This window comes from Manis pentadactyla, chromosome 12 (genome assembly GCF_030020395.1).
Source record: "Manis pentadactyla isolate mManPen7 chromosome 12, mManPen7.hap1, whole genome shotgun sequence".
Taxonomy (NCBI): Eukaryota; Metazoa; Chordata; class Mammalia; order Pholidota; family Manidae; genus Manis; species Manis pentadactyla.
Window position 1 is genome coordinate 30,126,319 of NC_080030.1, and position 13,644 is coordinate 30,139,962.

General features: G+C 43.6%; 1 protein-coding gene across 18 annotated transcripts in view; it reads right to left on the minus strand.

Annotated features, from left to right (window-relative positions):
• The window catches only part of AFDN (afadin, adherens junction formation factor), a 135,562-nt gene that overhangs the window by 25,922 nt on the left and 95,996 nt on the right, over positions 1–13,644 (minus strand). For all 18 annotated transcript variants that reach the window (XM_036926480.2, XM_036926474.2, XM_036926465.2 and 15 more), the window contains 2 exons: positions 11,551–11,654; positions 9,204–9,290 (listed from right to left, as the gene is read on the minus strand). In XM_036926480.2, coding sequence (XP_036782375.2) covers positions 9,204–9,290; positions 11,551–11,654 — 191 coding nt within the window. The remainder of the gene's footprint in view (positions 1–9,203; positions 9,291–11,550; positions 11,655–13,644) is intronic.

The window sequence follows — 13,644 nt, forward strand, 5'->3', positions numbered from 1 at the left end:
TACTGAATGCAACGTGAAATTCAGTAAGATTAAATACTGAAGTAAAACTCATCATGTAATGCAGACATGACGCACCATCATGCCACGTCTTTAAACGGGCAGAAGCTTATATCACCAATTCTAGAAAAGTCGTGGTAAAATGAGGGAGCTCCCCTGAGGACTATTCTGGTCTCTCTACACCCAACCTGCCTTCAGACATCCCATTCCTAGACAGACCCCTGAAAACGCTCCTCTGAGACTGGCAGTGGGGCCACTCCCAGGGGCTGCACCCTACTCAAGCCCCTTCTGCCTGCACAGAACTGTGAGGCAACGTGACCGCCACCTCCTTTCATCATCTGGTTCCTTGGCCCACCTGCCAACCCACTCACCTTCCCGAAGTCGGGCAAGACAGAACCTCTTCCCCATGTACGCTCCCACGGATTTCCTTTGTTCCTCTGCCTTGTACATCAACCCCTTGTTCAGACAGCTCATCCCTGCAGCTCCCTTCCAGAGCAGCTTCTCAAGTCGCGGCCTTAGAGGCTCCCACAGTGTGGTCAATTTCTTATTTTAAAAACCTACTGTGAGGATGTCCAGAATCTTACTGAATGAATACATTACTAGGCTAGGAAACAGCTGATAGGTCCATATATATGAGCTGGTAATACATGGTAACGGTGTAAAATTATAGGCTAAAAAGCGAGAAACACTAAGCATTTTCATTTGTGGCACTAATGTGATGTTTCAGGAAGAGACATTCAAACCATTACTGCCAGGTAATGGATGATGAGAAGAGCACAGTACTTAAGAAATATTACTTTTTTACATAGTGGAAATTAATCTAAATTCAAAGTCACAATCACTTCTTTTAATTCCAGGTCAGTTCAATTTATAATTAAGTCCGCTCATCACAAAGATCTTCATCCCAGGAAATAAGAGTTCATGATTATTAGAGCCCTCCAACAAAAGACCCACTAGTATCTAAAGGGTCTATTTTACGTTGGTCATAAAAATTGACTTTAATGAAATCACTGACAGTGCATCATGGAATATGACATTAAAAACATACTCTTGGGACAGGATACTGCATAAGGAAAGAATCCGGATCTAGAATATTCTACAAGGTATACACTTTGGTTGGCATTTACATCTTGCAACTGTGATCTCAGGCCTGTACTGCTTCCCTAGTAAGTGTTCTCTGCTAACAGGTCTCTCTGCTTGTGTTTTTGTAACATGCTCCCATGCCACTCACCTTTTACCCTCCTTTTCTGCAGCCTGGCCACTGAAATGCCCTTCTCTCTTTCCTCTCGGGCTTCCTCCCACCTCTGCTTATGCAAATCCTGTCTATACTTCATGCACAGCTCAGTTGTAAACTGGCCATAAAAAATAGTAAATACAACTTTTGTGTGCCGATATTACCATTCCACCAGTAATTATTTTAGAAAAACAAAATTATAGGTGAATACCTGGAGAGGAAAGAACTCTTAAGGAATTCCTAACTATATACAGGGACCTCAGAGATGTAATGGCTTCTAGTCCAGACCACCGCAATACAGGGAATAGCGCACTGAAGCAAGTAAAATGCATTGTTTGGTTTCTCAGTGCATCTAAAAGTTAAGTTTACACTGTACTATAGTCTATAATGTGTCCAAGAGCATTATGCCTAAAGAAACAATGTTTGTATCTTAATTAAAATATACTTCATTGCTAAAAAAGTTTGAGATTTTTCAGTAAGCCTTAATCAGATCACAGATCACCCTAACAAACATAGTAATGAAAAAATCTAAAATATTGTGAGACTTGCCAGTATGACAGGGACATGAAGTGAGCAAATGCTGTTGGAAAAATGGAGCCTGTCGATGTGCTCAAGGGTTGCCACAATTTAGTTAGTAAAAAATGCACTCTGAGAATCACAAAGTGGCGTGCTATAGAATGAGGTAAGCCTGTTTACTGCAGGTCAATATGGTCGTCCTTCCGACCCAGAACTCCACAATCTTGAACCCTAAGTGATCCGCTGGTATGATCTGGCCACCACAGCCTCAGCCTGGGACGCCCACCCTCCCTGTAGACAGGGAGGGAGGCAGCGCTGCTCCGCCCCGCTTCCTGCTGCTCCCACAGGGAATGGCCGGCTGGCTAAGGAAAACTTGGCCAACTGTCGCCCGTCCAGCCATCATAGTGGGCTCACTGCTACTCCCCCTGGGCTCTCCACCAGGGGATTCAGGTGTGATTGGCTTCCCCTCTTCTCTCTTCCGCTTCTCCTCTAATATTATGGTACTCTTTCACTATCTGCCCCACTTCAGCTGAATAATAGAAAGAATATTATCAAACATGATTAAAAAAACTGTAAAACAAAATTTATCAATTTCAGAAATATCAAACCACTAATGTCTTCTTTCCAAACCATAACTGTACAAACTAGCCTAGTAAGAATTAACTTAACTGAAAGTATTAAAATAAGTCTGTTAGTTTCTATTTACATACACACACAAAATGAGAATTCATTTTATGGCAATTCTACTCCTTTTCTAATTAAGAATGGAAAATGAGGTCCAGAAGTTGTGACTTCCTGTGGCTCCATGTCAGTGTGAACCATCTGTCATTGCAGAACGTAAGCACAACTCCATAAGCGCTGACCAACTGTGATTACAGGGAGGTAGAGACAGCTTTCCACATGCTGCTGATGTGTTGAGACTACCCGTGCTCGCAACAGGCCAGCCTCTAGGCCGCTGTGGCTACTCAGCACTCCAGATGTGGCTAGTGTCCGTATCGGTAGTAAGTATAAAATATATGCAGATCTCAAAGACTTACTATGGACAAAGTAATTTAAAGTATCTCATTAATGACTTATATTGACCACATGTTGAAATTGTAACTTTGGATATACTGCATAAAATATTAATAGAATTAACTTCATTTTTTAAAACTTTAAAATATAGCTAACAGAAAACAAATTACCTATTGGCTCACACACTCTTCTATTAGAAAGCACTTCTCTGAAACCACAGCTTTTAACAGTGTATATGTTGTTAGTATCCACCAATACTGGCAATAAATTCAAAATTATGTAAATAACTGGGTAAGAGAGATTTTACCATAATGTAGCATATGTGCTGCCACCCACAGTCCAACTCTGGCCCTGGCAGAGGGACCGCAGTTGTCACAAATGGAAACACAGCATACCCAGTAAATAGGTGAAGGCTACATAATTTTAAGAATCACTTGCCTAAAGGTACCCAAACTGGTATTTGAAAAACATTATTGTATTTTTAGTCTACTTATTACTTGTAAAATTAAAATAAACATAACCATGCAGAATTACCCATTTCTCACTCAACACATCAAACTCCTTTTTTTGGAAAGGGTCTTCTAGAGGCAGTTAAGAATTCCAAAGGCATCAGGAATTATGAACTTCAGTAACTACAATTCTGGAACTTATTTAAACTTAAATACTAGAAGTAATTTCTAATCATCAAAACCACCCCTTCCCCCCAGGGCATGAGTGCAACAGGGCAGGCAGCACAGCGCCCCGACCGCCCTGCATGGCCTCTGTGTCCTTCAGCGATTTCAGGCTCGTGACAGACAAGGGTCACCAGGCAGGACCCTGACAGGTAAGCCTTGCACCTGGGTCCTTAAGATGCAATTAAAACGGAGTAACAAAGATCACTTCACTGCAATCTTAGTATTTAACCTTAAAATGCTTCTTGAACTGCTTTTCTTTCCTTTAAAGAAGAAGAAGGGCACTTGAGAGGGTAGGCTGATGAGGAAGAGGAGAAGCAAGAAAGGGTGGAGAAAGGGAGGAAGCGCAGATGGACCACCCCCGCGGCGGCCTGAGACACGCACACGCACCAGCGGCTTCACGGATCCTGGGGGGAATGGGCACGAAGGGACGGCTGCTCCTGATACCGCATTTTCTCTGAGTCTTCAAATGCCCCTTTGGACGACTTTCAAGTGCAGGACCTCTCACCTCATGCACAGAGAGACTCAATGCTTCAAAGATTCCCGTGGCAAGCTCTGGGCGAGCGTGGGAGTGTGATATGATCAACAGCATGAAACATCATTAAAACACAGTCCAAAACCCCAAAACAGCAGCAGCAGGAAGACAGACGTGCCAGCCAAAGCAGCATGACTTCAGTCCTATTGTTTCCAGGCATGGAAACACAGCCTGGGCTCTTCAGCTAGAGGTTTTACAACAGTAAGTGGGCTGGGTGACCTCAGAGCCCAGGAATATTTAAAACTCATCAGGCATATCCCACACAAGGCGCTGCCCACAGCTCCTTCCTCAGGGTCTGAAACTGCTTCGTTTTCATCAGACAAGCAGTTCTAAATTCCTAAGAGACTAAAATTCAGAGTAGAGTTTTAAAGCCATTGCAAAGCTCTCTCTTTTTGGCAGGAGCTACCTTAACCCAGAAACAGTCCGTTTTAAACTTGTCCTTGATACCCACCCTGCCCCCAGCGACCCCGGGAGCACAGGTCTGTGCTGGGCGGGCGCCGCAAGGGCGCAGCTGCTGTTTCCCGTGAGCCTGGTCCCCTGCCAGCCCTGCTCATTTCCCTTTGCGTAAAACCAAAATGAAAAGCATCACCACATCTACCTTTTCCCTCTCCATAAAAAGGCAGGAAACGAGTCACCCAGACAGGAGATTCTGGTGCTGGGTCCCACAGGTGGGCTGCAGGAGGCCCCCAGGCCCTGACAGCTGTGTGTACAGCGAGCTGTGTGCGGCTCCTGTGGGGCTGGAGGGGTGCGGGCAGCCGGGCCTTTATCAGACAGGGCTGCTCTACAGCTGACGCCCTTCATTCCGCAGACCCTACAGACCATCAATTTCTCTGGGCACCACAAGTGACACGATGGCTCTACTCTTGAGTATTAACATTTAATGTTCCTATCATGTTATTTTGATATTATAATCGAGTTCAATATTTCAATCACTCCAAGAAACTAGCAGTTACGTCATTACTATAAAACAGGTAAGAAGAATTTTAAAAAAATATTTACTATTTTGCCTTTAGAACAAACATTAAAAATATTGTTTCCAAAATCATGAGTGATAGGCATGCTGGGTCATTTCATACAACTTAATAGGAAGTTATTTCTGGCATTTCCGTAGAACAAACTGCAGTCATCCCGGTACTTTGGACCTGACTTTACAAAGGAACCAGGAATTTCCTGACTTCACTTCTTTGACTAGGTCTTTTCCACGTGGTCAGAATAAGGACACTACAGAACACCAGAGTGGAGTGAAGGTCTCACACTCCTCAACGGACTAAATTCGGTAAAGCATTTGCTCTTCAAAGAGTGAGACGGTGGTATATAAATAAGCACTGTTTTCAGTCTCTCCTTTTAAAGTCATAAGACTTTGTGTTTTAAGCTAAGATTTAAAAACTTAAAATCAGTATATAGTCTAAAAGCACAAATTAAAACATCTTTAAGTCAATATTAACCATTCAATTTTAAGTTAAATAAAAAAATATTCTAAGTAACATAAAAATTATCATTTTTATATTCACTTAAAAAAAAAAGGGTTTTAAAGAAACCCGACAGTAAAAACCACCTAATGTGGCCAAAGGAAAGTTACACAATGGATACTCCCATATATATCCCCAGCAAATTATACAGCAGTAGGCACCACTACTTCAAGCAATTTTCACCATATTATTAACCAGCAGGATTACATGTTTTTTCTTATATGAAAAGCACCCAGAAGCCTTCTATTTTTGTGAACCTTAAGAATTTGCAGAATTAAAATACATAATAACAAGTATCTGTGGTGTAATTACAAGCTACATTAAACGGCTGCTCATAAGCAAATTAATCATTGACGGGCTTAAACAAGTCACAGTAGAGGAAGAAGCATTCCTTAGAGATCACAGGTAGTCTGCTCTAGAGCGTCCACGCCCATTAGAGGGATGGAGCAACTCACCACTGATCCTGCTCTTCCGACAACAGAGAACCACATTCTGGTGTCTGGGACCGAACAACCGCGCAAACTGAAGACAAAAACTGTCTGCTCCTCTCGGTTTCAACAGTAACCGACACAGCTGGTCTTCCCAGACTTGGATCTCCACAATTCTGGGCTGGCCCCTGTGACACTGCGTGGCATTTATCAACACAAACTAGAACCAGTGCAACATTTAGACTCTTACGTAACCCGTCCGATCTGATTCTTGCTCACTTTGTACTTTATTAAAGTTTAAAAAGAGCTAGAAAAATAAACAGGGAATTGTTTGTATTTTAAGAATCCAAATTAAACAGGAAGTGCTGTGTTGTCCCACAGATAAGTAAGAAGTAGCATACTAAAGTTCCCCAAAAGCAATGTTTTAAAAGAAGTAAACCGCACACACACTGCTCCAGGTCATTTGGATCTCATAAATCTAGACCACAACATGGAAGGGGCATGAGGGAGCTTAACATCAAAACAACGTCCAGGCTTACAGCAGTTAAGCCACATGCTAATTAGGAAAAAATAAAAAAGGACTGGGCCAAATACAAGGACCGCAACAGATTACAGAAGAAATTGGAATGCACACACTCAGGGGTCACCAGGGCCGGCCGGCCTGAACCAGGGACCCCGAGGCTCTCCTGCACAAGGGCACGGGGGCTACATGGGCGGGGGCAGGACCAGACACTATGACGTGATCAAGTCCTGGGGCTCCTCCTACTGGGTGCTGGAGTGACAATGACCTTCCTGGCCAAGAGGAAGCCTTGGCAAGGTGAGGCAGTTTGCTCAAGGCTCCATCCATGCTACCAGGTGGCAGAGGCAGGATGCGTCTGGAGCTCAGGGGCAGGCAGCTGCGGCAGGGGAGAGCCAGAGCTCAGCCGTGCTAAAGGTAACAGCCCTGTACAGACCTGACTAAAAACACCTAAAAATATATCCTTGAAATGCTGAAAACAAATGCACTCTGTTGTTCTGACTTATGCTGCATATCAACACAGGCACTTTGGCAATGTGCATAAATGAAATGACTGGTTTTCTGTTGCTGAATGCTCCTTTCCAAGTACCAAAGAGAGCGTAAGTAAGTTGGAGGAAAATGGATTACATTTTGAGTAAAAGAGTGGACTACTAGATTCCCGTCTCATTTCAAGAACAGGCATTAATGTCCTATTTCTCATCTTTGAATATGGCACAGTGTCCAGCTAAGAGACTGCTGCTCTATTTCCTCACGCTGACACCCTCATTTTATCATTGGCTCTGAGTTCCACACTTGCATATCCAACTATCTACTAGATAATATATTTACTTACCTGACTTAAGAGGCACCCCAGACCTCAAACGGAACATGTTTAAACATGAACTCTTGACTCACCACTGCAACCTGCCCTCAGCAGCCCTGCCTTCAGCAAATCCCTCTTCCAGTGCCCAGTGGCCAAAGACAGAATCAGGGTACATTTTGAAATTTCTTTCACCCACCATTTTCCAATTCATGAATCCATCTAGAAGTCATTCAACAGATGTGTGTTAGCGCCTGTGCCATACCAGAAGCTGTGAACCCATCAGCAGTGAGCAGGACAATGCGCTGGGCTTGGCAGGCGTTCCTGTGGGTGTCCTGTTACATGACCCACAACCACTTTCCCAGGCGAGCCTCTACTGCCTCCATCCGGAAGACGAGTCACAGCTCACTCCCTTGTCCACATGGTTGCATTTCTGAGCCCCTCTAATCCATGCTTCTTAAAGCAGGCTGCACTGATCATAGTGCACCTTCCTTTAAACCCCTTCAATGGCCACTATTTCTCCTATAATCAAACTCACGACTCCATCAAGATCTCAAGGGTTTTTGCCAGTATGCTTTACCAGGACACTGAAACTTCACTGACCACTGCCCCGGGCCACCTTCCTGTGGTGGCTGCATGGCCAGGCAGAAGGGACCCCACGGCCCGCGAGGCAGCAGCTTTTCCACCCTATTCCTCCTCCCTGGCAGGTGCACCTCCACAGGCTCCCCCGCTCTGTGTGCCAGCCCATGGCGATGGCCTCTGCACAACTCTGCCTTCTGCAGCTCTGTGCCCACCATCTTCTCCCTGCTAGCACCTGCTTGCCCACCATGTTTCAGCTCACAGGCTTTTCCTCAGAAGGCCTTCAGTGACCTCACTACACTGCAGCTCACACTTTCAGTACAGATTCTTTAACAATGACCTCTGTTGTCACCTGCTCTCATGTTTTTTTTGCCTTGTCCCTCATAGGATCAAGGTTAAGTGCTGAAGAAGGGGCCGCACGGGTTACAGATACTCTAGACGGGAGGAGAAAATGTCACAAGAGCCAAAGGCACGCTTAGCCTCCATGACTCTGTTTTATGAGCTGATGACTGCCCATCAGGTGGGACTAAGGCTGGACTCTTTTCAAAGAACTCTTTTATTATTATTTTCTTTCAGTATTGCTCACTGAGGAAATCGCCTGAAAAGACCAGAAGCTAGTACAGAGGATCCTGGCATGTTGGAGATGCACCCCTCCAGTTTAGAAAGTGAGGGGGTGTAGGTCTTGATCCCAGAAAAGGAGGGGGCAGGCTTTTGTAACCACTCTACCCCTCCTCCCGGGCTGCCTGCTGCCTGTAGTGCCCCCTCCTCCCCTGACGCCAGGTGACATGGTACTTCAGGACCAGACTCCTGCACCCTCGACAACAGCTTCCACCCACGTCCTAAGGAGGCTTGTCTTTTCCAGACAGCCCTGCCCTGAATGCCACCTTTCACCCTAGCCTTAAGTCACACCACACACTGTGCTGCTCTCTGCCCTCAGACACAGCCTCCTGAACATCAGTGTCATCAGCCTCCTGTTCCAAACCCTTTCATTTCTCTGTGGTGCCCACAAGGCAAAGTGTAGACTCCAACATGCCTGCTGCAGGTGGTGAATTATACACCCTGTCCTCAGCTCTCCCCAGAGGGAGGACCTGTCACACTAATGCGGTACACAATCCCTGCAGCCGCTCCGCCCACAGGCCTCCCTTCCTCCCCCATCTCCAGGAGGCTCTGCCCCATGCTGACTGCGAGTGCAGCTCCTTCATGATGCCCTCTGCATGGGGCCTGCTGGGCGGCAGGCGCCTGTGACAGGGGCCGCTGTGGCCCATGGAGCACTGCCCGGCTGGTCCAGGGTCCTCGTAACACTGTCTGCCCTACTCCCAGAGGCGGGCTCCGTCAGCCAACAGCCCAAGTGCCGGACCCCACCCACACGCCCCACAGGCAGCGGGCCACAGAAGCAGCAAAGCCTCCGCAAGGCCCAGCAGGTCACCAGGTCTGTCCAGCCTACCTTGGCGGCCACGATGCTGAGGCCCATTCCATTCTGCTTCTTCAGGGTCACAGTGATGATTTCAGGTTCTTTCCTCAGAGGCTGGGCCTGAAGGATGAACACAGAGGTTTACTTTATGGCTGAAATACAATTCCATTTATTTTATACATAACATTTATTTACAGCTGAAAAGGTTTCTTTTATGGCTTTTATATGCTTATAGAACACCCAGCCAGCAGATCCCATCCACTGTGGTAAATGTGGAGAGACAACAAGAAGTGGGAAAGGAACGAGTAAAAACTATCAATTATTATAGATACTCTTCACATATTAATCTGGTAAACTAACCATTAATACCATGACTCAGGAGTCTTAACGATGAATCTAGTCATGAATGCTATTAAATGTTATTTAAACAACTTATAAAAAAAAAAGTAAACCTCTGTTGCTATCAGATTAGAAAACCCCAATCATAAAGACAAAATTCAAGTTTTACTTTATTACCTCTCAAAGCAAATTACTAGGTGTTTAGAAAGAAGAAATTCAAACTTATTTTACACTATCCATGGGGAGGACAGTGAAAAACAGTTAACGAAGATGGCCTAACACCTCTGTCTCCTGGAAAAATGGAAGTCACTTTGTCTTAAATAGCAGCAGTAAAGCAGCCATGGGATTTCGGCAGCGGGACTCCAGGGATTCTGCTCTTCCACAAAGCTCCCCTTTGTTCAGGAAACCCAGAACGACTGAGTCACAGCCCATGAGTGAGAAAGTGCAGCCGCCCACTGACGTCATGTGCACACACATGTCACACCGTGTGTGGAAGAGCAAACCGGGTTAAAGAAGAAAATCACCAGAGCATGCACAGCAAAGGAGTATTTAACTAATTAAACATAGAAGTACAAAGGACATGGCCAAGAAGTGGCGATATGCACATGGCTTGTTAACTGAGAACGAATGTCTATGAGAGAATATTTCAAGGGAAATAACTAAGATAAGGTGACAGTAGAACTTAAAAAAAAAAAAAGACCTGGAATTTCCCAAGGGCTCTGTGGATAAACTAGAAAGATAAAGAACCAGTGATTCCATCTAAGAGGGTATTTGTTCCCCTTTAAATTTGGGAATTAGAAATTGCTGCTGTTACTTGGGATTTGACCAAGAGCAGCTAGTAAGGTGAATATAAATCTGAGAGGCATATTTACTGTATCAGAAGTTAAACGGGATCATCTATTTGGTGTAAGAGCAATCACCAATGAATTCAATTTCTAGAGATGGATATGACATACACTCAAATTCAAAGCATGCACTAAGCCAAAATAAATTAGTTACTTTGAATTTAACACACAAACACACATCACACTTGTCACTCTTATACTATGTATTGGCACCTTACATAAGCTGTTTTCTTAAGATGTTAGGTATGTTATAAGCACACAGTTTGGCAAGTAACTAATTAATGTTAACTTTTGGTAAGTAAAATTCTTAAAATTTTGTAATAATTAAAAAGTATGGAAAATTAGGATAGCACAAGAGAAGTCTCTAAAGCTTCAGAAGACTTATAGTTGTTTTTCATAGACCAGAATCTCCAAATCTTGCCCCTGACAAGGGTCTATTCCCAGGCCTCCCAGACAGGCAGACAGGCGGCTACACCACACCCAGTGGGATACAGAACGCACAGACTCCTCTCCATAGTCACCCTGACACATGTGTGGCAACATCTGCCTGCTCCTTGCACCCTTACGTGGCTTAAGAGAAAAAAATGGCAATTACAGGAAAATATTTAAGGTAAATGAAACTGAATAAAAAAGTTCCAGAAGTACAAATTTCATTTGTGTTTTTTCTCGACTGGTAGTTATGAAAAAGCATTCTTTCTTGTTTAAAACTTTGTATGAAGCAAAGCAGACTTTTCCTTAAAATGTGCAAAGCTAATAAATACTGGGATTGACCACTCTATGCAAAGACACAAAATATTAATGACTTGATACATACTTAAGACAAGGTAGTCCAGAACATAAATAGAAAATATTTTTACCAAAGAAAAACACTTCCTAAAAAAATCTGTTAGGAGGCTACTACATTAATACATGTTTTGAAATACATATTAAAGATGGTGTAATTGTGGGCATAAATATTCTTTATTTTAAAAAGTACCACTTGTTTATAGACAAAGCTTATAGACATGGCCTGAAAATAATAAAACATGTATGTATAAATAATGGGTTTAAGATATTTAAAAAAACTAGTATTTAAAGGTGATTTTTAATTTTCTTATCACAATAATGTTCACTGTAAGCAAGGGAATGAATATGCATCAGATTTCCAAGTCCCAGGAAGCACATTTCTTCTCCTCCACCAGCCTCACAATACTTGCCAGGTCTGTGTGCTCGCGCGAAAGGTGGCTTTCATAATCTGCACCTTCAAAATATATTGTCCAGGTGCCTGGGGACCGTGCATGAGGGATTAACCTGCAAAATCCTGAGGAGGAAACAAGCAGACAGTGAGAATGACATGCATCCCGTGTCACTCACTCACTCACACTCACTCACACTCACTCACACTCACACACACACACACACACACACACACACACACACACACACACACACACACACACACACACTATTCAACAAGGGCAGCAACAGAAAGCATCAACTGAATATCCAACGACAGTACTATTTTTCTTAGGCTATGTCTTTGCTACCTCTGAAAACACTTTTCAAAATCACATTCTTATTTTGGTCCAATGGCATTTCAACACCAAGCAGAAGAGTGAAATTGGCCTCTCCTCCCTTCTTCCTTTTTTCTAGGAGAAATGACTGATTGCACTGTAACTACTTCTTTGCAGATCTGCACTCCACTCAACCAAGAGCTCCTCAGCGACATTAAGAACGCCGTGTTAACAAGGGCCAGAGAAGGGCCGTGCAGGGATGCCTGCCCACGCCATCGCATGCCAGCGATGTGGTGGACAGCCGGGACCTTGTCTGACTCATGCAGCAGTTCTGGGTGGGACAAGCCCCTCTCATTCATCCAGCCACACTTCCTTATAAGCCATACTCACCTAACTTCCTCGCAAATACATTTAAAGTATTTTATAATATTTTAAAGAATGTCTGATACTTTTATCAGGCACAAATGACATCTATAAAACTAAGCCTTTCAAGTCAAAGCACAGGCACACCTCATTTTATTGCACTGATGTACTTTGCAGACACCATGCATTTTACAAACTGAAGGTCTGGCAACATTTGCTCACTGTGTCTCCCATTCTGGTATTTCTCACAGTACTTTCAACTTTTCCATTATTGTATCTGCTGTGGTGATCTGTGACCAGTGATTACAACTTGCTGAAAGTTCAGATGATGGTTAGCATTTTCTAGCAATAAAGTATTTTTAAATTAAGGTGTGTACATTGTTGTTTACACATACAGCTATTGCACAACAGGCTACGGTATAGTATAACTTTCATATGTATTGGAAAACCAAAAAATTCACTCCCCCTGCTTTATTGCAAATAGCCACTGTATTACCATGTTGGAACTGAACCAAAAATACCTCTATGACATTTTTCATTTAGACAGACCTTATTTTATGTTTCTCAGAAACTTTTTGACCAGTTCGCATGCCATAGGCCTTGCACGATTCTTGTTTTCTCTAAAAGTGCTTTTCTTATCACCCACAGTTAACAATCATGAAGCATATACTATGCGCCAGACTGTGTGGGCAGCTTCTCACAGCCACTCAGTCCCAGCTGACCCTGACGACCAGGGTGCTGGCTGGGGCTGCAGGGGCTGGTATGCGCACCCAGCATTCTAGCTGGGATGGTTTTGGCTGTTGCCTTTGGATACTTACAGGTTGTTTGTGGTGGAGGAAAAAGGAGATGTCACAATTACTCAGTTAAAATAAGGTTAATAAATTAATTTTACATAGTTTTTAGTACTTTTAAAAAAAGTCAGTGTTTCAATCCAGTTTCATTAAAAAATTAACTTCTCTTTCCCTGGTTTTAGGGAATTATAATTACCATGTTTTTGAAATGTCAACACTTATAACTTATTGTCTTATTTTTCCAAGTGTCATGTTTCCACAATAAGCCCTCTTCCGAGCAGACATTTTCTGCTCTCACAGCTAAAAGGTGCATCCCAGCTCAGGTGGGAGTCCTTGATGGTCTTATAGCCTTCTCTCGACAGGACTGCATTTACGAGAAAAAGCAAAAGAAATAGAAATGGAGAGCACACAGAGTAGTTCCTTACTTGGCTTATAAAACATTGGGCATGAAGAACTAAAAACACTGATGTTATTAAAAAAAAAAACAAAAACACCCAATTCTTTGGAAGTCTTTTAAAGCCACCACAAAGGCACCAAGCTGGCACGCAGCTGGAGCTGTCCTTACCTGCTCTCCCCTGCTGTTACCCACAGAGCTCAGTTCAGTTCTGGAGGATCGATCAGACAGACCACCAGACCCAAAACC